This window comes from Triticum urartu, chromosome 5A (assembly GCF_056163025.1).
Source record: "Triticum urartu cultivar PI428250 chromosome 5A, HENAU_Tu73, whole genome shotgun sequence".
Classification (NCBI taxonomy): Eukaryota; Viridiplantae; Streptophyta; class Magnoliopsida; order Poales; family Poaceae; genus Triticum; species Triticum urartu.
This window is the reverse complement of record NC_141877.1, coordinates 391,498,202-391,517,761: the sequence shown is the minus strand read 5'-3', so window position 1 is coordinate 391,517,761 and position 19,560 is coordinate 391,498,202. Positions and strand designations below refer to the sequence as shown.

The 19,560-nt window shown below is 42.5% G+C and overlaps 1 protein-coding gene across 3 annotated transcripts; it reads left to right on the top strand.

Moving 5' to 3' along the window:
• The first annotated feature begins 6,955 nt into the window (after positions 1-6,955).
• On the top strand, positions 6,956-18,959 carry LOC125509196 (protein NO VEIN-like). Of its 3 annotated transcripts, none has more exons than XM_048674109.2 (11): positions 6,956-7,810; positions 8,051-8,164; positions 8,820-8,928; positions 9,579-11,381; positions 11,492-11,704; positions 11,898-14,055; positions 14,137-14,249; positions 15,108-15,492; positions 15,672-15,989; positions 16,899-17,156; positions 17,533-18,959. In XM_048674109.2, the coding sequence occupies exons 6-11, from the start codon at positions 13,960-13,962 to the stop codon at positions 18,703-18,705; spliced, it is 2,343 nt and encodes a 780-aa protein (XP_048530066.2). In that variant the 5' UTR covers positions 6,956-7,810; positions 8,051-8,164; positions 8,820-8,928; positions 9,579-11,381; positions 11,492-11,704; positions 11,898-13,959; the 3' UTR covers positions 18,706-18,959. The 3 variants fall into 3 exon arrangements, with proteins under 3 accessions (XP_048530066.2, XP_087382295.1, XP_087382294.1); XM_087526169.1 differs by having other exon boundaries at positions 8,820-11,381; positions 11,898-12,088; positions 12,176-14,055; XM_087526168.1 differs by having other exon boundaries at positions 8,820-11,381.
• Positions 18,960-19,560: the final 601 nt, after the last annotated feature.

The following is a 19,560-nucleotide window of genomic DNA, read 5'->3' as shown; positions in this document are numbered from 1 at the left end:
TATGCCAACTCAACAAACACCATTAGAGACACCTGTAGAGAATCTTTATAGTCACACAGTTACATTGTGACGTTTGATAGCACACTAAGTGTTCCTCCGGTATTCGGGAGTTGCATGATCTCATAGTCATAGGAACATGTATAAGTTATGGAGAAAGCAATAGCAACAAACTAAAGGATCATCGTGCTAAGCTAACGGATGGGTCTTGTCCATCACATCATTCTCTAATGATGTGATCCCGTTCATCAAATGACAACACATGTCCATGGCTAGGAAACTTAACCATCTTTGATTAACGAGCTACTCAAGTAGAGGCATACTAGGGACACTCTGTTTGTCTATGTATCCACACATAATAAGTTTCTGGTTAATACAATTCTAGCATGAATAATAAACATATATCATGATATAAGAAAATATAAATAACAACTTTATTATTGCATCTAGGGCATATTTCCTTCAATGGTCTCTTGGAGATCCATATGATGTAACTCTTTTTGTGGTGTGTTTGTTGGGATTAGATGAACTTTGAGTTTATGATCAGATCTATCTTTTTATATCCATAAAAGTATTTGAGTTTCTTTGATCTCTTTTATGCATGATCTCTTATAGCCTCGTAGTTCTTATCTGATATTTGGGTTTTGTTTGGCCAACTTGATCTATTTATCTTGCAATGGGAAGAGGTGCTTTGTAGTGGGTTCGATCTTATGGTGCTTGATCCCAGTGACAGAAGGGGAACCGACACGTATGTATCGTTGCTACTAAGGATAAAACGATGGGGTTTATCTCTACATAGATAGATCTTGTCTACATCATGTCATCGTTCTTATTGCATTACTCCGTTTCTCCATGAACTTAATACACTGAATGCATGCTGGATAGCGGTCGATGTGTGGAGTAATAGTAGTAGATGTAGGCAGGAGTTGGTCTACTAATCTTGGACGTGATGCCTATGTAATGATCATTGCCTGGATATCTTCATGATTATTTGAACTTCTATCAATTGCCCAACAGTAATTTGTTTATCCATCGTTTGCTATTTTTCTCGAGAGAAGCCACTAGTGAAATCTATGGCCCCCGGGTCTCTTTCTCATATATTTGCCTTTGCGATCTACTTTTATTTTCCATTTAATTTCAGATCTATTAATCCAAAAATCCAAAAATACTTTGCTTCACTTTATTCTATTTGCGATCTATTTATTCAATCTATTACAACTTCATCCCGTCCGCGCACCAATTTCTGGCGCTGTTACCTGAAAGGGATTGACAACCCCTTTAACACGTCGGTTGCGAGTGGTTGTTATTTGTGTGCAGGGGCTGTTTACGTTGTGTTGCTTGGTTCTCTTACTGGTTCGGTAACCTTGGTTTCATCACTGAGGGAAATACCTACCGTCGTTGTGCTGCATCATCCCTTCCTCTTTGGGGAAATACCGACGTAGTCCTAGCCGACATCAAACAACTTGGCCCACTGCTACTTCTTGAGCTTGCGTTGATTTTCCCTTGAAGAGAAAAGAGTGATGCAATAAAGTAGAGATACGTATATTCCTCAGTTAAGAACCAAGGTACCAATCCAGTAGGAGGAACACACAAGTCCTCAATAGATGCACCTGCACAAACTAACAAACACTTGCACACAACGCGAAAAAGGGGTTGTCAATCCCTTCACGGTCACTAGCAAGGGTGAGATCTGATAGAGATTGATATAAAAGATAAGTAAAAATGTAAAATAAAGTAAAGGTAGATAAATTTCAGCAAGGTATTTTTGAGTTTTTGATTTTATAGATCTAAAAATAATATGATATAAATAGACCCGAGGGCCATAGGGTTCACTATAGGCTTCGCTCTTGAAAGAAACATACGATGGGTAAAAAATTACTGTTGAGCAATTGATAGAAAAGCGCATAGTTATGATGATATTCAAGGCAATGATTATGGATATAGGCATCACGTCCGTGACAAGTAGACCGACTCCTGCCTGCATCTACTACTATTACTCCACATATCGACCGCTATCCAACAAGCATCTAGTGTATTAAGTTAACAAGAACGGAGTAACGCCTTAAGCAAGATGACATGATGTAGAGGGATAGATCCAAAAGATATGGTAAAAACCCCATCTTTTTATCCTTAATGGCAACAATACAAATATGTGCCTTGCTACCCCTTTTGTCACTGGGTGAGGACACCACAAGATTGAATCCATCACAAAGCACCTCTCCATTGCAAGAAAGATCAATCTAGTTGGCCAAACCAAATCAATGGATCTGAGAGAAATACAAAGCTATCTTAATCATGCATAAAAAAGTTCAGAGAAGACTCAGATAATATTCATAGATAATCTGATCATAATCCCACAATCCATCGGATCTCAACAAACACACCGCAAAAAAGATTACATCGAATAGAACTCCAAGAACATCGAGGAAAACATTGTATTGAAGATCAAAGAGAGAGAGAAGAAGTCATCTAGCTACTAGCTATGGACCCATAGGTCTATGGTAAACTACTCAAACATCATCGGAAGGGTAGCAAGGTTGGTGTAGAGGCCCTCCGTGATCGAATCCCCCTCCGGCAGAGTGCCGGAAAAGGCCCCAAGATGGGATCTCACGAGAACAGAAGCTTGCGGCGGCGGAAAGGTATTTTTGGTGTGCCCTCTGGTATATGAGGAATATTTGGGTGTTTATAGAGCTGGAATTAGAGTTAGGGGTGCCACGATGGGCCCACATGCTTGGGGGGTACACTCCTAGGGCATGCCTTGTGAGCTTGTGGCCCATCTTTGGCCCTTCTGGCCTCCTCCCGAAGCTTCCTAGGCGTCTTGTCCAAGAAAAATCCTCAAAAAGTTCCGTTTCGTTTGGACTCCGATTGGTATTGATTTTTTGTAAAAGACAAAAACAAGGAAAAAACAACAACTGGCACTGGGCACTAGGTTAATAGGTTAGTCCCAAAAACGATATAAAATAGCATATAATGCATATAAAACATCCAAGATGGATAATATAATAGCATGGAACAATCAAAAATTATAAATACGTTGGAAACGTATCACCCACCTGGGCCCAAGTGGAGGTGGCGCACCATCCCTCCTTGTGGAAGGAAAGGAGAGGCCGAATTGGAGGGGGTTCCCCCTCCTCTTGGCTGACCACAAGGGGGAAACTCCCTCCCCCATGTGTGACGCCTCCTCCCCCCCTCCACCTATATATAGTAAAGGTTTTTGGTCCCTTTTGACACAAGTTTTGGAGCCTCCTCTAGTTCTTCTAGTTCTAGTCGGTCCCAGTTGACTAATTAGAGCTAGGTCTAGTTCCTCTAATTCTCATAATTAGAAGCCCAGTGTGGTTCTAATCTCCTCCCTCTAATTCTCTAGCGACGATTAGCTCTGGACGGCGAAGCGCTGCCGGATTGTGAAGGTTGCACGCTTGCAACCAAGTAGAGAGGTTGTGCTTTTGATCTTTGGTTCGAGGGACTATTCATGGGCAGTTCGCAGGATCGTTCGTCGACGGTTTGAGGTACTCCAAGTATGATCTACACCGACACATTCTTCTTCCACTGCAACTCAGTGACGGGAACGATCATGATCCCAACCCGTAATGCATCTTCATATTGATCTTGGGTGTGCGTAGGTGTGATTTTTTTTCTTTTCTGCTACGTTTCCCTACATTGGCATCATGAGCAGTTATATGAGTAGGTGCAAGTTGTGATCCGGATCACATGTGGATGTGAGGGTTTTGATGTTCTTGCTATGCTTACCTCGAGTGTTGCTTTGGTTCAATTCATTGGTGGCATGATGTCTTTTTGTACAAAGTTCTGACAATCGCTCGACTCTAGCTGCCGACGATGTGCTAATAGTTATTCGGGCTTCATCATAGTCAAGAATAGTGAACTATGGTGTACACAAGAGAGGTGCCGAAGATAGTCAAGAATAGCCGACAGGGAACCAACAACCCTCGCCGACCCCTCAACCGCCGACCGGCCATAGGCAAAACCGACGAGTGGGTGGGATCCAGATCCACGGCCACCGCCGCGCCCGCCGTCGCCGGAGAACCCACGGGTTCCCGCCATCCATAGGGAAGACCACTGCCGCTGCACAACCAAGGACGACGCCCTGGCCGATGTGCGCGTGCTCCCCAATGGCCCTGCCCTAGCCGCTCCATGGGGATCCCTACCGCATCCATCACATTGGCCCTTCGGCACCAGGCCCACCGCCACCACAGGCTACGCCGGCGACAGCGGTGGCAGAAAGGGATGTGATGTGGACTGCTGCTGGCGGTGCTAGGGATCTCCCTCGACGGCACCCTGGGAAGGCGTCACGAGGGGGTTTGTTCCACCTACTTTCTTTTCGCCTTCTCGGACAAGAAAATTGACAATGCAAAATACTGTCAGATCCCTCATCGTGGAGGGATGCTGCGTGCGAGGAGTTACAATAGTGTATGATATTGTTACCGAGAGTTTGCCTATCTGAGAATAGATGGTCTAGAGGGTTCCCTGAGCTCCCTTTATATAGACAGGGAGGCCTAGGGTTTACACGTTAGTAGATGCGATCTGGGGCGCCGCCGCCCTTAGCCTTGGAGGGCACGAAGGCCTCCGATGCTCTCCTAGGGCTTCTCTCTTGTATTGGGCCATGTGGGCCCCTCGTAGGCAACGAGGCCGAGCTCTCCTGAGAGAGCCACCCCCGGTGCAGGGCACTGTCAACAATGTCCTGACTAAACTTTTGTGTGTTCATGTCCTACAAGCGTTAGTATCATCAAGAGTGGAGAACACTAAACATGGATAGTATGAATGAGCACTAAACATGGACAATAAGCATAGTACACATAGATCATCAAGTTTAACATACTACCCTGTGACCGTTCTTCAATCTTATATCATACCATGGAGTTCAACACACAACCACACCTCTACATACTTTCAAACTAGCATACCACGCATCCTCTGGTTCACAGACTAGTATCATACCTACCATATTATCATTCTTGCCGACATGAAAACAACATGAAGCTCATCAAATCCTACAAGCAACACCTAGCATGCTACAAATCCATCACCATTAGCTACCACAACATCACATTCCAATATATCGACAGCGTACAATGCTACAACATGCTTACAGATATACTCCTATCACATGCTCACATATCTAGCTGGAACGAACAAAGAGGAAGGAGTGGTCGAACTCACAACCATCGATGTAGCCGGAAGGAGGACGGAACACGTGGGAGAAAGGACAGGGGCGGACCTACGTAAGACCAACCGGTGTCACAGGACACCGGCTAATTTTTCTGACTACGCTATATATATAGGCCAGGTAGACATGTGACACCGGTAAAATTTGTTGTTGGACACCGGAAGACACCACCAGCGACTGAGCGCTCGCGCGGCCCATCTAACGGCCCATGCGGTCATGCCCTCACGATAGTTAGATCAATCTAATCGATCGATCTCTGTGGATCTGCGTGTATTGCCTTCTGGTTTCTTGCCTCCTCCGTACCCAGTCCTCATGGCCTCGCCCTATCTTGTAGGCTGACCCGCGACTCACCATCGCGTGGTGGCACGCCGCTTTTCCCTCGATCGCTGGAGAAAAATCACGGCAAGGTAACTTCCTCATCTATTTCAAGTCCAAGCCTCTGTTTTCTTTGATCTTTCTTCCCATTGACTCGAACTATGGCTAGGGTTTTTAATCTAAAAAACGGTGTTGCTATTGGGAATTAGGTTACGGTATTTCCAAATTTGGGGAGTGATTCCCATCTGTTTGAGAATTGGATTACTATGATATTCCAAAATTTTATTCTGATTCACATCTATTTGAGAATTTGAGTACTGGAATTTTCCAGGTTTGCAGGGTGATTTTCCAATTTACCAATCATCTTTGTTTACATACTTTGGAGCTTTCTGCGTATATTGTATTTCAAGTGAAACACTTCATTTTGCTATTTTGGTAAGCATTTTTATTATCAACCGTTTTAAATTGTGGACTCTTATTTCTATGCAAATCATTTACTACAGGCACGGTTTTAAGTCGCCCGTGAAATCTTCATGATTGCATAACAATTGTTGTTGGAGAGCCTTGACACTATGATATGGTAACTACTACGAACTCCTTAAATTCGGCAAAAACTTCCATCAATCCGTGGTGAAAAATTATCTGTTATAGCTGCTGAGAGATGCCGCCGCAAAAAAATAATTTATTCCCGAATAAACTATATGGGACACCGGGACATTTCAGGACACGAATTGCCGCCATCGTGTACCGCCGGGCGGAGAAGAAGCACCGCTTACCTGTTCGTCAGTGTCAATCCGCGCGGGATAAAGAGCTTGAAGTGAGGGAATGGTGACGGAAGTTTGGACGGTGAGGTGAGGTGAAGATGACCGTATAGAGCGACAGATTCGGCCAAGAGGTGACCCCACCAATTCTTTCCCAGAGACGCACGCCTGGTCGCATGAGTTGGGCGTCGCGTTTCCTCACCTGCGCCTCCGAGCCTGGCTGAGGGGCTTTAGGGCCTGTTTGGATGGTAGCCCACAGCTGCCATGCCAAATTCTTAACGTTGACTGGAGTGCTTGGCGTCCGTTTGGATTGCAGCCAAAGTTTTGGCTCACAGCCAATTATTTGGTCACCTGATGAGCTTCTGTGTACGCACGCTGGCGAGTTTCTGGCCTATTTGGATTGCGCCCATGCCTGCCCGACCAAAACGGGGGCAAGCCAAAATATTGGCGAAGGAATTCGTCGTCAGAAAACTCGTCAGCGTGCGTACACAGAAGCTCATCGGGTGACCAAATAATTGGCTGTGAGCCAAAACTTTGGCTGCAATCCAAACGGACGCCAAGCACTCCAGTCAACGTTAAGAATTTGGCATGGCAGCCGTGGGCTACCATCCAAACAGGCCCTTTCTGATGACGAATTCCTTCGCCAATATTTTAGCTTGCCCCCGTTTTGGTCGGGCAGGCATGGGCGCAATCCAAACAGGCCAAAGTTCTGTCAGTACAGCGGGCCGAGGCAGAGGAAAGCAGGAGGCGCCACGCTCGCGCGGGTGGCCGCTGGATCGTGCGGTCAATGGGAATCTTTTGTCCAAGAAAAACCCCTGCGTAACTGAACCCAGAGACCATCGCTGAAGAATTAAGACTCTTAATCCCGCCCCGCCTTTCCTCCCTCGCTCTCTCCCCAATCCCTCTCGAATCCCCACCCAATCTCAGTCGTTTGTGAGGATTCCTTCCGCATGCAGGGATGGTGTGGACTTTCGGCGCTGGACAAGGAAACGGCGGCCGCCTAGGCGGTGGAACCGCTGGTTTCGGCGCCGGCGCTGGCCCGTTCGCCGGCAACTTCGGCAGCGGCAGGGATAATGCCGGCCAGATCGTGTTTGGTGACGGGAGCGGATTCGGTGGCCGTGGCGGTGGCGGTGGCCCCAGGTTCGGCCAGCAAGCCGGCTCCCCTGCTCACCTGGCGGCCGCACTTTCTTCTGGTATCGTGGCCGGCGGCGGATCTCAAGGCGGACAAATTACTGTCGAGAAGGTCCCGGGCTTTCGTATGCGCGTTGATTCAGATGATGATGAAATGTCCGACCACGATTGGCCAGCCTCTTGGTTTCGGGTGGTAGAGCGGCCCATCAAGAAGCAAAAACATGAAGAAAAAACATCTCTCTTCAGCTTTCAGAAGCAGCGGGATTGCCCGGACTCTTGGTCCAAACTTCCCTCGAATAAGAAGAAGAAGAAGAAGAAGAAGCAGCAGCAAAAACATGAAGAGCCATACACCCTGAGCTTGGATGAGCTGCAGGAGTTTATAGCGACCTGGAGGGAGCCGTGCCTTCAACATCCAGTTGACAGGGTATGCTTTATAAGTTTATTACATATTGTAATGGTGAATCCATGTTTCGTTGAGATAATAACTAGGATCTCAAGGAATCATCACCCTATGAATATGCTACTTGTTCCATCATAACTCATAGATCCATATTTGCATCTCAACGCATTAAAATCACTGAAAGCAGAGGTCAGATGATGATGTGTTCAGTTCAGCCAGCCTCTTTATTTCTGATGCAACCTTCTTTAACTTGTCATCATGCAGATCCTGGAATCCATGCTAAAGACCTATGACTGTGACACGGTAACCCCAGAACAAATGAACAGAGTGAAAACAATATTCACGCAATACCCTTCCATTGGCTTGCTCAATGCTGCTGTAAGTTGATTATCTTGTTTATATGCAATTTATACATTTTATATGTCTGCTCACATATCCTTGAATTTTTTCCTTTTCTCCCCATGCTGTACGTATGATGAGGATGCTGCTTCTACTCGTTTTAGCTCCGAGTCAGCTGTCACATGATATATCTGGCCACTGGGCGTAAAATCCACTCAACCTAAGTTTATTATTGGGTTGGGTTGATACTGGATCTCCCTTAGTTGCAAATTTCTCTACTTCATAAATTCGTGTATGTGGTTTGCAAAAATTACTTGGCACTCCCCTGCACTTAATCTGAAACCTGGTCCTAGTTGTTTGCACTAATTTAAATATCATGACGTAAATAGAGGAACATATACTTTCTTGCGGGGACAAGGAGATCTGAATGATATGTACGACAGTCCATTTCATGTTTTGTTTGCTCCTTTCTGTAGCTTCTAGCTTGTATCCACATATATGTACGATATCAAAGTCAGTCTTACTATGTTGACACTTATTCTGTTCACTCTGATGCGTCCATTAATGTCCAATTATGTAATGTAGCTAAATATTTATGATTCATTTTATATTTCCCCCAGCTAGAGGTTTTTTTGTTATGACGTAACGTTACCATTTTGGTATCTGTATTCACCTTCTACACGGATACATGCAGGTTAGATTAATCGGAGCTCCTTTATGTCCGTCATTAGAACTTGACGTTCCTGAAGGCACGGATCATAAACCTGGATGCAGTAATGAGGGCAGCAATAAACCCCGAGACAGTTCTCTCTCTCTCTCCCCCCCCCCCCCCCTCCTTATTTTTGTGTGCATGTGTGTGTGTGCGTGAATAGCTGCTTATTTTGGAGAGCGGCTAAATGACTCCCGAGCTCATCTGCTCCTGTGCATGAACAGTAAAATCAAAAGAAATACTAAAAAAAGGGCAGCCCGGTGCATGCAGCTCCCGCTTGCGCAGGGTCCGGGGAAGGGTCTGACCACTTTGGGTCTATAGTCAGCCTTTCCCTACATTTCTGCAAGAGGCTGTTTCCAGGACTTGAACCCGTGACCTTAGCAGCTTTACCACTGTGCCAATGAAAAAGTTTACTGTTCGGGACCGATTTTGTTTTTTGTTTTTGCTGAGAGCTGCTCAGATGTCCAAATGCGCTGAAATTTGGAGCGGACCTCGCGCACTAAAATATCTTGCATGCAAAAAAAAACAGATTTTTTTGAATTTTTCTAGTATTTATTTTGATTTTACTGTTCACCGAGATCAGATGAGTTCAGGAACCAAAATGGATATTCGCTTATTTTGGGCCTACCGAGTCATTCGGAGAGGCGGAGACAACACTGTTATGCGGGTGTTGTTGGAAACTGCCTTTTCAGAACCATAAGTATATGCGGAAGACCTATTCACATTTGGCATTGGTTTGTGCAGGTGTTCCAATTGATGATGTCATCAAAAGAACAATTGCATATTTTTAATCCAACATTGGAGTAAGTGAAGGATCTTTGCAACTGAAGAATATTTTCTCTCTGAAGAAACTTCATGAATGTGAATCATGGGTAACGAGCCATTTTTCAGCCCATCAATTTAGTGCTCTTGGCCATGGGTCTTTCCTTGAGTTTTTGGATAGACATGTTCATCATTTCCCCCCTAACTGGAGTGGTTTCTTAAATGGGGAGCTTTCTAGTTCTTCCTCTCTGGAAATTTGTGTAATGCATGAACAAATTGAAGTTTTACTCTGTCAAGCTGAGAGTAACTGGCTGGAAAATGGTGAATTTTCAGTGGATAGTCTCCTTATGCTTCTGAAAAGGCAGTTTCCAACAATCACTGTTGATATAGTGCAAAACAAATTAGGAGGACTCATTGGCACTGTTGAGGCTCAAAGAAAGAGCATGCAAACAAACACCATAAAGTTCTCCATTGCACTGTTGCAGAAACGCTGGTCTGGGATTTTGCTAGGTAATGGTGATGTGTTGGGGAATGATATTGCTCCACAATCTTATCCTAGTTCAGTTTCTTCACAAGAAGCAATTAAGTGCTTACTCAAGGCTCCCTTCTTGTCTGATCTTCTTCTTTGGTCAAATTGGGATATGCTGTTTGCTCCTTCACTGGGCTCCTTAATACATTGGTTGGTAAATACAGGTCCAATTCAAGATTTGTCATGCATTGTGACCAGAGATGGCAGGTTCGTTAGAATAGATCCATCAGCCACTGTTGAGCATTTTCTAGAAGCTGTCATTCAGCAATCACCGTTTCAAGTGGCAGTGAAGCTGCTATCCTTGCTACACATTTACAATGGTTCTAGCAATGCTCCAATTTCGTTACTGAAGTGTTATGCACAACGAGCAATAGATGCTATAATGAATAGCAACATCGATTTGACCAGCACTGGTTCTGAAGGGGGGACAAATATGTACGAGGAAGTGCATACACAAATTGCTGAACAGCATAGCTTTTCTTCTCACTATATTGGTCGTATTCAAGGAAATCCTGAGAACACTTGTGTAAGAAAGATTACGTCTAAAAGCTTATTAAACATTGACCACACTCTTCAGTTGATCGCGAAATTTATACTAGACTGTCTTGGCCATCTACCTTCTGAATTCTGGAGTCTGGCAGCAGATATACTATTGTCAGGACTTCGGACTGTTACTAAGAATTGCTATTCATCCATCTTGCATGCATGCAATGAAACTTGGCAGCTTTGCATGCTTCGCAACATTGGATCATCACTTGGAATCGCTGAATGGGTTGAAGATTGTCCCACAACATGTCGGACTGAAGATGCTTATGGAAACAGAGAAACTAATTCATCTTCTTGTCATGCATCGGCTGTTTCTGGAGGTCATCCACATAAAAATACTAACATGCTTACTACCACAGATGATAACATGGTAGTAGTAAATAAGAGAAGTAAATCGTCTCCTAGATTGGAGGCTATAGATGATGAAAATATGCAAGTGTTAGATCATGATGGAAGCAAGGCAGATATGGCCGAATTACTAGCTACTAACAAGCCCCCAGCGATTGAAGAAATAAATCTTGAGAAAGCAGCTGTTATTATTGAAACTATACGTCAAGAGGAGTTTGGTTTGGATCAGACACTAAGTTATACTGATAGCAGCTTGCTGAAAAAGCAGCTTGCTGAAAAAGCAGCATGCTCGACTTGGCAGAGCCCTTCATTGTCTCTCACAAGAGCTATATTCTCAGGACTCTCACATAATCCTTGAGCTAGTATGCTTTTAGTCCCATTCATTCCTCTTTTATTTTATTTCTTCTGTGTGCTTGGGAGTGGTGCGTGTCTGCAGATATTGATTTGGTGTCATTATTCTTCTATATTTCAGATACAGAATGCTGATGACAATACTTATCTCAAGGATGTCGAACCAACATTAGCGTTTGTTCTTCAGGATGATGGAATTGCTGTTCTTAATAACGAGACGGGCTTTTCTGCTGATAACATTAGAGCGTTGTGTGACATTGGTAATTCTACAAAGAAAGGGTCAAACATGGGGTATATTGGAAATAAAGGCATTGGATTCAAGTCAGTATTTCGGGTAGGTGTAAATAGAATTATTTTTCAATTGAATTTATATATGGCTACCATCTTAAGTGCATATATCTCTTGTTTCATCAGTCAGTTTAACTATATGTGTACCTTTCCTTTTCCATCTCTTATGACTTTGTGTTCTCCTTTGAGTTACATAGTATTATCCTAATTTTGACAAACACATATTCATTCTTTTGCAGGTAACTGATGCTCCAGAGATCCATTCAAATGGTTTTCATGTGAAATTCGACATTACAGAAGGCCAGATTGGTTTTATCTTGCCGACTGCAATTCCACCTTTTGATACTAATCCTTTGAGTAGAATATTATCTCCTGAAGACAGCTACGATGCATGCTCCTCCTGGAAAACTTGTATTTTGCTCCCTTTCAGGTCAAACTTCAGGGAGGGCACTGGTATGTGCTCCGTCGTGTCCATGTTTTCAGATCTTGACCCATCTCTGCTCTTGTTCCTTCACAGGCTAAAATGCATCAAATTCAAAAATATGCTCAGTGAGAAATTTCTAATAACGAGAAGAAAATCTCTTGCCGATGGCATTGTGAAAGTCTCACGTGGGAATGAGACAGTGAGCTGGTTGGTAGTTACTAAGAAATTACAGGGCTCGCTTGTTCGTCATGATGTCTGTAGCACAGAGATAGCTATGGCATTTTCTTTGCAGGAGACAGAGGATGGAGAATATGAACCTTATTTAAAGCAACAACCTGTGTTTGCTTTCCTTCCTCTAAGGAACTACGGTCTTAAATTCATTCTTCAAGGAGATTTTGTCTTGCCTTCTTCTAGAGAAGAAGTGGGCTGTTACAGCCTTGATGAGTTTTGTGCCTCTACCGGGAGAAGTTCATGGGTTCTTTTCTCAGCTCCCTCATTTGATCCTTTCCAAGTTGCGCCTGACCTGCTGCATGGTTTTGGAGGGCTCCAGTTTGCAGTGGGTCCACCCATGCAACACACTAAGGGGTTGGGATGAACAGGCTAGAAAGATATTGCCTGATACCATACTCCGTGAACATCTTCACCTTGGATATTTGTCAAAAGATGTTACTGTATCCGATACATTATCAAGGGCCTTAGGTATACATGAGTATGGACCGAAAGTTTTGACTGATGTTATGTCATCTATTTGCCAAACTGATGGTTGCATTGAGTCACTGGGACTGGAATGGCTATGTGCTTGGTTTGTTACACTTCATTCGGCGTTGCTGTCTCATTCTTCTCAGGATCTTCCCTTTAGAACAAATTTTGAAAGTGACACTTTATGTTCTCTCAGGAAAATGCAATGCATCCCACTTTCAGATGGTTCATTTAGCTGTATAGCAGATGGCCCAATATGGTTGAATTGTGATCTTCTCGACTCTCCGCCCGGATCCAAAATCAGCATGCAGAGCTTCCCAGTTCTGTACAGTAGCCTTCGCATTGTGAGCCCACACATCCTCTCCATGTCCTGCAAAAATAGTTACATTGTCGAAGAGACGAGAACAAATGACCTTATAGATATTTTATTGAAAGTTGGTGTGCTGAAGTTGTCTGGACATGACATTATAAAAAATCACATCCTGGTGTCATTGTCTAATGCTACAGATGCTAATCCAGAAGAGAAAATGATGACAGAGTATATGAGTTTTATCATGCTACATCTTCGGGCCCCCTGTATAAGCTGCAACCCAGAGAAAGAAGAGATTGTCTCAGAATTACGCAAGATGCCTGTCTTACTTACGAATAATGGCTATAAGTGCCCAGCTGATGTACCCATTCACTTCAGTAAACATTATGGAAATTCTGTGGACATAGGCAAGCTCCTTCAGAATGTAGATATGGCATGGATTGAACTTGACACTTGTTATTTGACACATCATAGTTCCGCTTCATTGCAATTCAATTTGCAAAGTTGGAGGCAATTTTTCGAGCAGTTAGGCGTGACTGATTTTGTTCAGGTAATGGAAGTTGAGAAAAATATATATGAGGCTGATGACTTTCAAAATGGTACTCCCTTCCAAGGTGGCATACCTGAAACACCTTATATTGTGTATGACTGGGAGTCACCAGAATTGACGACTATGTTATCAATACTCACCTCAAAGAATTTGCGAGAAAATTGTATATATCTTCTGAAGGTTCTAGACAAATACTGGAATGATTGTTATAGTACAAAATCTAGGAGTCTCACAAATGCAACAGATTGTGGTGAAAAGAGAAAAGTTGACTCTTCCTTTATGAAGTGTCTGTGAAACTTCAAGTGGATAGCATCGAGTATGGATGAGGACCTTCATTACGCAAGAGATCTATTTTGTGATTTTAAAAATGTGCGCTCTCTTCTTGGTAGCGTCGCCCCATATGCTAAACCACTGGTTAGTACTTGGTAGTAGTTTATCCTTGCCAAACTATATTGTGTTTTCATCATAATGTCTTACCTTGTTCCTGTGGAATAGTTATCAAGCACATTACTTAGGAAGGATATTGGATTCAAGACAACAGTATCCCACAGTGACGCTTTATTGATCCTCAATCATTGGATAGCATCACAAACTAATTTTAGTGCAAGGTATGGGGTGTCTCCATCTACTGTTTGAACAACAGAAAAATGCTACTACTAGTTAGTAGTTACTAATAATGTACTAACTTTTATCTTGTCTCACACCAAGGGTAAGGTAGGATGACGTTTGTTTTGGAGTGATTTATTTCATTAAATTTCTAATAATGTACTAACTTTTATCTTGTCTCACACCAAGTAAAGTTATGTTATCTATAAATTAGAACATGCGGTGACATTTCCAGATATTACTTATTTTTTGCTTGACCATCAGATTTTGCCTATTTTGTCAAACACCAGATATTACTTATTTAGTTATCTTGACATTTCAAAACTATTCGCCTATGTTCAAGTTTAGAATGCACATTATAATGTGCGCTGCATGGCACTCCATTTTCAGCTGTAACATTAGATAAATATTCTGTCACAAAAGTTAACATTAAATATTATGTGCTATGCAAGTTTAGAATGTGGATTAAACTGTATAAGGACAATTATATTCTTAAATATTTGCAGCTATCCAACAACACTACATAGCACTCCATTTTCCAAGATATAAATGCACATTATAATGTGCGCTGTCAACACTTTGAAATTCTGACCACTAATATTTGTGAAAGTATATGAATATGGTATGTAAGAACAATATTGTTGCATTTTTCTTATAATATACTTTTATGTCATATATGTCCTTTACTAAAACAAGTAGCTATATTAAATGAAAAGTAGTCAAAATCGCACATGGGAGACTGAAAAGTTAAACACGTATTACATTTTATGACTGAGGGAGTACATACCTGATATATATTTTGATTCTATTTCTCCATAGCTCCATATAATCTTGCAATTCTTTACATGCATTTTCTTCAGAATGGACCAGATGTGCAAATTCTACACCTTCATGTCAGAAGGTGCTGCTAGTGGAGAGATCAACATTAAACGCGATTTCCTACCACTCTGCTCTATATTTACACCACTGCATGGTTCACCATCAACTGATTCTGTAACCGGGAGATTTATGTCTTCAAATGATTTGTATTGGCATGACCCAACAGGCTGTTGTGAAAAGATATATGCATCCATTTTAATGAAGGGGAATATGTTTCCGAGAAAGATGTTGTCTGTGGCTTATCCAAGCCTCCATGAATTCTTTACTGAGACATGTGGTGTTCCAAAGATACCAACGACATCTGAGTACCTTGAGGTACTGCTTCGGTTATCAAGTGTTGCAGTGCCTTCACAAGTAGCCAATCATGTAAGTTGTTTTTCATGCACGAAATACCAAACCTGCATAGTGTAGGGTTGGCAGTTTCAGCCTTAATATGATTCTACTCCCTCGGGGCCAAAAAAAAAAAATACAATTTATGGTAGCTTAGGGCTTTCTGCTAGACGTTTTCGTCTACATTATTAAATCCACTTTGGTACTCTATGTAGGTGTTTCGTGTATTTGTGAGATGGGCTAATGATCTCCATTCTGGAAGTTATAAGATGGACGATATCTTGTTCTTGAAAGAATCTCTTCAGAAGTTGGAAACAACGGTATTGCCAACCCTGGGTTGCACATGGGTGTCCCTCCATCCATCTTTTGGTCTTGTTTGCTGGGCAGATGATGATGAGCTGAAGCAGCAATTTCAGAACACTCGTGAGGTCGAATTTATACAATTTGGTGTACTTTCTCTTGACGACAAACAAAAACTCGATGGGAGGGTTGCTGCATTGATGAACATTATAGGTATTCCGGCACTTTCTAAGGTAATAAAAATCTTGTACAAGGTTGTCAAAATCGTAGATTATGAATTGGATCGGAACTCTATGCATAAGATATTAAGATCTCAAATCATATGATCATAGCTGTCACAATCGTAAATCATAGATTCTATTGACTAGAATCTTAGAATCACCAAACTGTTTAGATCGTACCACATGACAGAATCGATATTCGGATAAGTGGCATTCTTGCTTGTATGTTGTATTGCATATTTCCTTTTTCTGGTATGTTAGTTGAGTTCTCATACAGAGTGCAAAATCAGGATATCTGTGAAATTCAACCTTCAGTATAAAATTGTGAAGAAGGAATACTAAGTATCCTAGCAAAAATATCAATAATTTGTGTGCCTTAAGTTGAACCAAATTTATTTTCTATCTTTTTAGAATTCGGAAGTAAATGGAGTTGCAGACCAAAATCTAACCCTCCTGCTGAATTTTCCTTTACATTTAGAGTATTTTACTCTCAAAATCTTACTGAGACTTCAGTGTGAGTTTGCACAATATATGCTCATTCTTTTGCCTGAACCCAGCGATCTTAATCTTGTTTGAGTTTTATTAAATATGTTTGTAACTGACTAATACAATGAGTTTGAGTAATGATAGAAAACCGTAAGCCTCATTCATCATTTAATCTCACGAGTTCAGATTTTTCCAATAAATTACAGAAAATTACCATATTAGGTATATGGTCCTCGTTGTGTTGCCAGTTGTGCAGTTACACATGCATATTTACTTCAATGACCCTTCAAATGTTGAGCTTATCAGAAGGAAGTAGGAGCATACGCTCAATATGTATTCAAGTCAATTTGTGATAGCTAGTGTCCATTTGTTGTATGATTTTTAGATCAACCATTTGTTGTATGATTCTCATCCACAATTGCCACCTTCACACAGGTTGTGTACCGTGAACCAATGCATTCTGGTACAGGGAACAACAGAGGAAAGGCTAGTTTACTTAATTGGCTTTTACCATATATGCAACGTTACATCTACAAGATGCATGGAGATACTTACAATAAATTTCAGCAAAATGAGGCCACGAAGCTTAGCAGTCTTGAAGTTATTGTTGTTGAGAAGTTATCCTACAAGTATATGCTGAAAGGACGTGATAGTTCTTGTGAGGGAAGATTTGAATGCTCTTGTCTTTTACAGGTTAGTATCTGACTTTCTTTCAGTGTTTATAGTTAGTACCGACTCACCGTCATCATTTATCCCATCTTTATGCATGTTGGTAGGATAATATTTCTTAAAGATCTCGCAGGACACCTGAAAACACCGAGCTGTGGGGTGTAGAAAACCACTCTCCTGAAAAATTAGATATATTCTCAGCCCCTAATATATGTACAGCTGGAAAATACGATATAAATTATCTTGCCATGATCTTACGTTGCATTTATTAGCAATAACATTTGATGTCGACCTTACTGTCATCTGTGGACATGCTCGACGCGTTGCATCGAAACTTTCAGATTTTCGCTAAGTAACATCATCGGTTTTGAAATTGATTTTATTTGTTACTCATTTCCAGGGAAACATTTTATATGCTACTCAAGAAGCTGATTCACATTCGATTCTTCTGGAAATTTCTAAACTTTTCTTTGATGGATCTGTTGATCTACACTTCGCAAATTTTCTTCACATGGTCAAAACCATGTCAAAATCTGGCTCCGCAGTGGAACAAATTGAGTTTTTTATTGTCAATAATCAGAAGGTGCCTCCGTTGCCTGAACAGGAACCTGCTTGGTCCTTTTCTTCATCGTTTGTCGCCGAGGAAATATTTAGTCCCCCAACAGCTGAACTCCAACCTCCGGATGAACCCAGACGCCCCCTCAAGCGTAAGAAGAACCCAGGAATCATTGAAAGCCACCCACCAAATAATCCTGAAACAGCACCTGATCTTGAAACCTCTTACATAAGCCAGGAAGAGATAAAGGTGAATGATATTGCATCTTCATCAGAGCTTAGCAAGCCTGTCGTGTGTGGACCCATGGAAGATACTTCGGTTCCCATCAAGATTGAAGGGGATCATGCCGTGAAAGAGAATCCAACAACAGAACATATGCTAGGCATACAGAGTACGATGGAAGTTGATGATGAGCCTGCTTGTTTGGACTTGGAAGCAGGAAGCTCACCAAGTCTGATTGATGAAACTGAGCTAACCGACGTTGATGAGAAACTTGCTGATGTTGCAGAAGATGGAAGCGGGTCAGGAGCTGGCACGCCTGGGAAAGCCACAGTTCACAAGCCAGACGAGCGGTCAAGAACCGGCAGGCTTGGTGAAGCTGCGGTACACCAATACCTTGCCGGGCAGTTGGGACCTAGCAATGTCAAGTGGGTGAATGAAGAGAAGGAATCTGGGTTTCCCTATGACATTGTCATCACGCCCGAGGGTGGCGCGGCAGAGTATGTGGAGGTGAAGGCGACCGTGACTTCAAACAAGGACTGGTTCCACATCACACCCAATGAATGGCAATTCGCGCTGGAGAAAGGGGATTCGTTCAGCATCGCCCATGTCGTGCTGAAAGGCTCAGACAAAGCCAATATAATGATGATGAAGAATCCACAGAAGCTCTGCCACCAGAAGGTCGACGATTTGAATTTTGCTCTTGTTATGTCGAAAAAATATAGAAAACTCAACCAAATCTCAGTTTCGCTGAAGTCCGACTCGAAATCGCCGACCCCCGATGAATCTGCATCTTGATCAAGCCTCACGCACCGATGCCTCCGTGATTTGTGTAACTCTTAGATTTTGTGTATAACTAGTGTAGCAGTGTAGCTCATGTGTAGAGAAGTACTACTAGTGTAGGTGTAGCTCTCTAACCTGTCCCTTTGGCGGATGTTACCTGAACCTGAACGTGTTTAGTGATAGCAATCTAGTGAGTGAATGTCTGTCTCCAGTTTACGATTAGCACGGGCGCTGGTCTGTCAGGTGTCTCTGTCGACGTTCCGCTTCCAGCGCTGAGCATAATTTCCTCTCACTTTCCGAGCTACTCCCTCCGTCTCATAATATAAAAGTGTTTTTAACACAACATTTTTATATTATGGGACGGAGGGAGTGGTATGTATGAGTTAACATGGACGAAGAGGCAAGAGTGTGTGTTTTGATTTTTGACTTACCATGGATGAAGAGGCAAGAGCATGTGTTTTGATTTTTGACTTACCATGAACGAAGAGGCAAGAGCGTGCGTTTTGATTTTTGACCGTGTCCCTTCACTCGTCTATACAGGTAAATGCTCCAGAAATTCATCCATAACTACCTATCGAATAAGGTAGCTTGTGCTTGGATACAACATTGCTTGCGTTGATCAACAGGGCACGTACTGTGTTAAAAAACAAGCCCAGGGAAAAGTCAAATCCCTACTAGGCAAAATATGACCTCGCGTGCAAAACCGTGTTACGGTCATGACATGCGAATAATAACATATTTCTTGCCTGCGCAGAAAATAGCAATTTAATGGCGTAAAGGATAGTTCGTCTTTTAAAAACGTTGTTCACTCGCTCTCTTTCTTGGAAGCGTCGCTACAGTGTGCTATCTCTCCCCTCTTCCCGCGGCCTT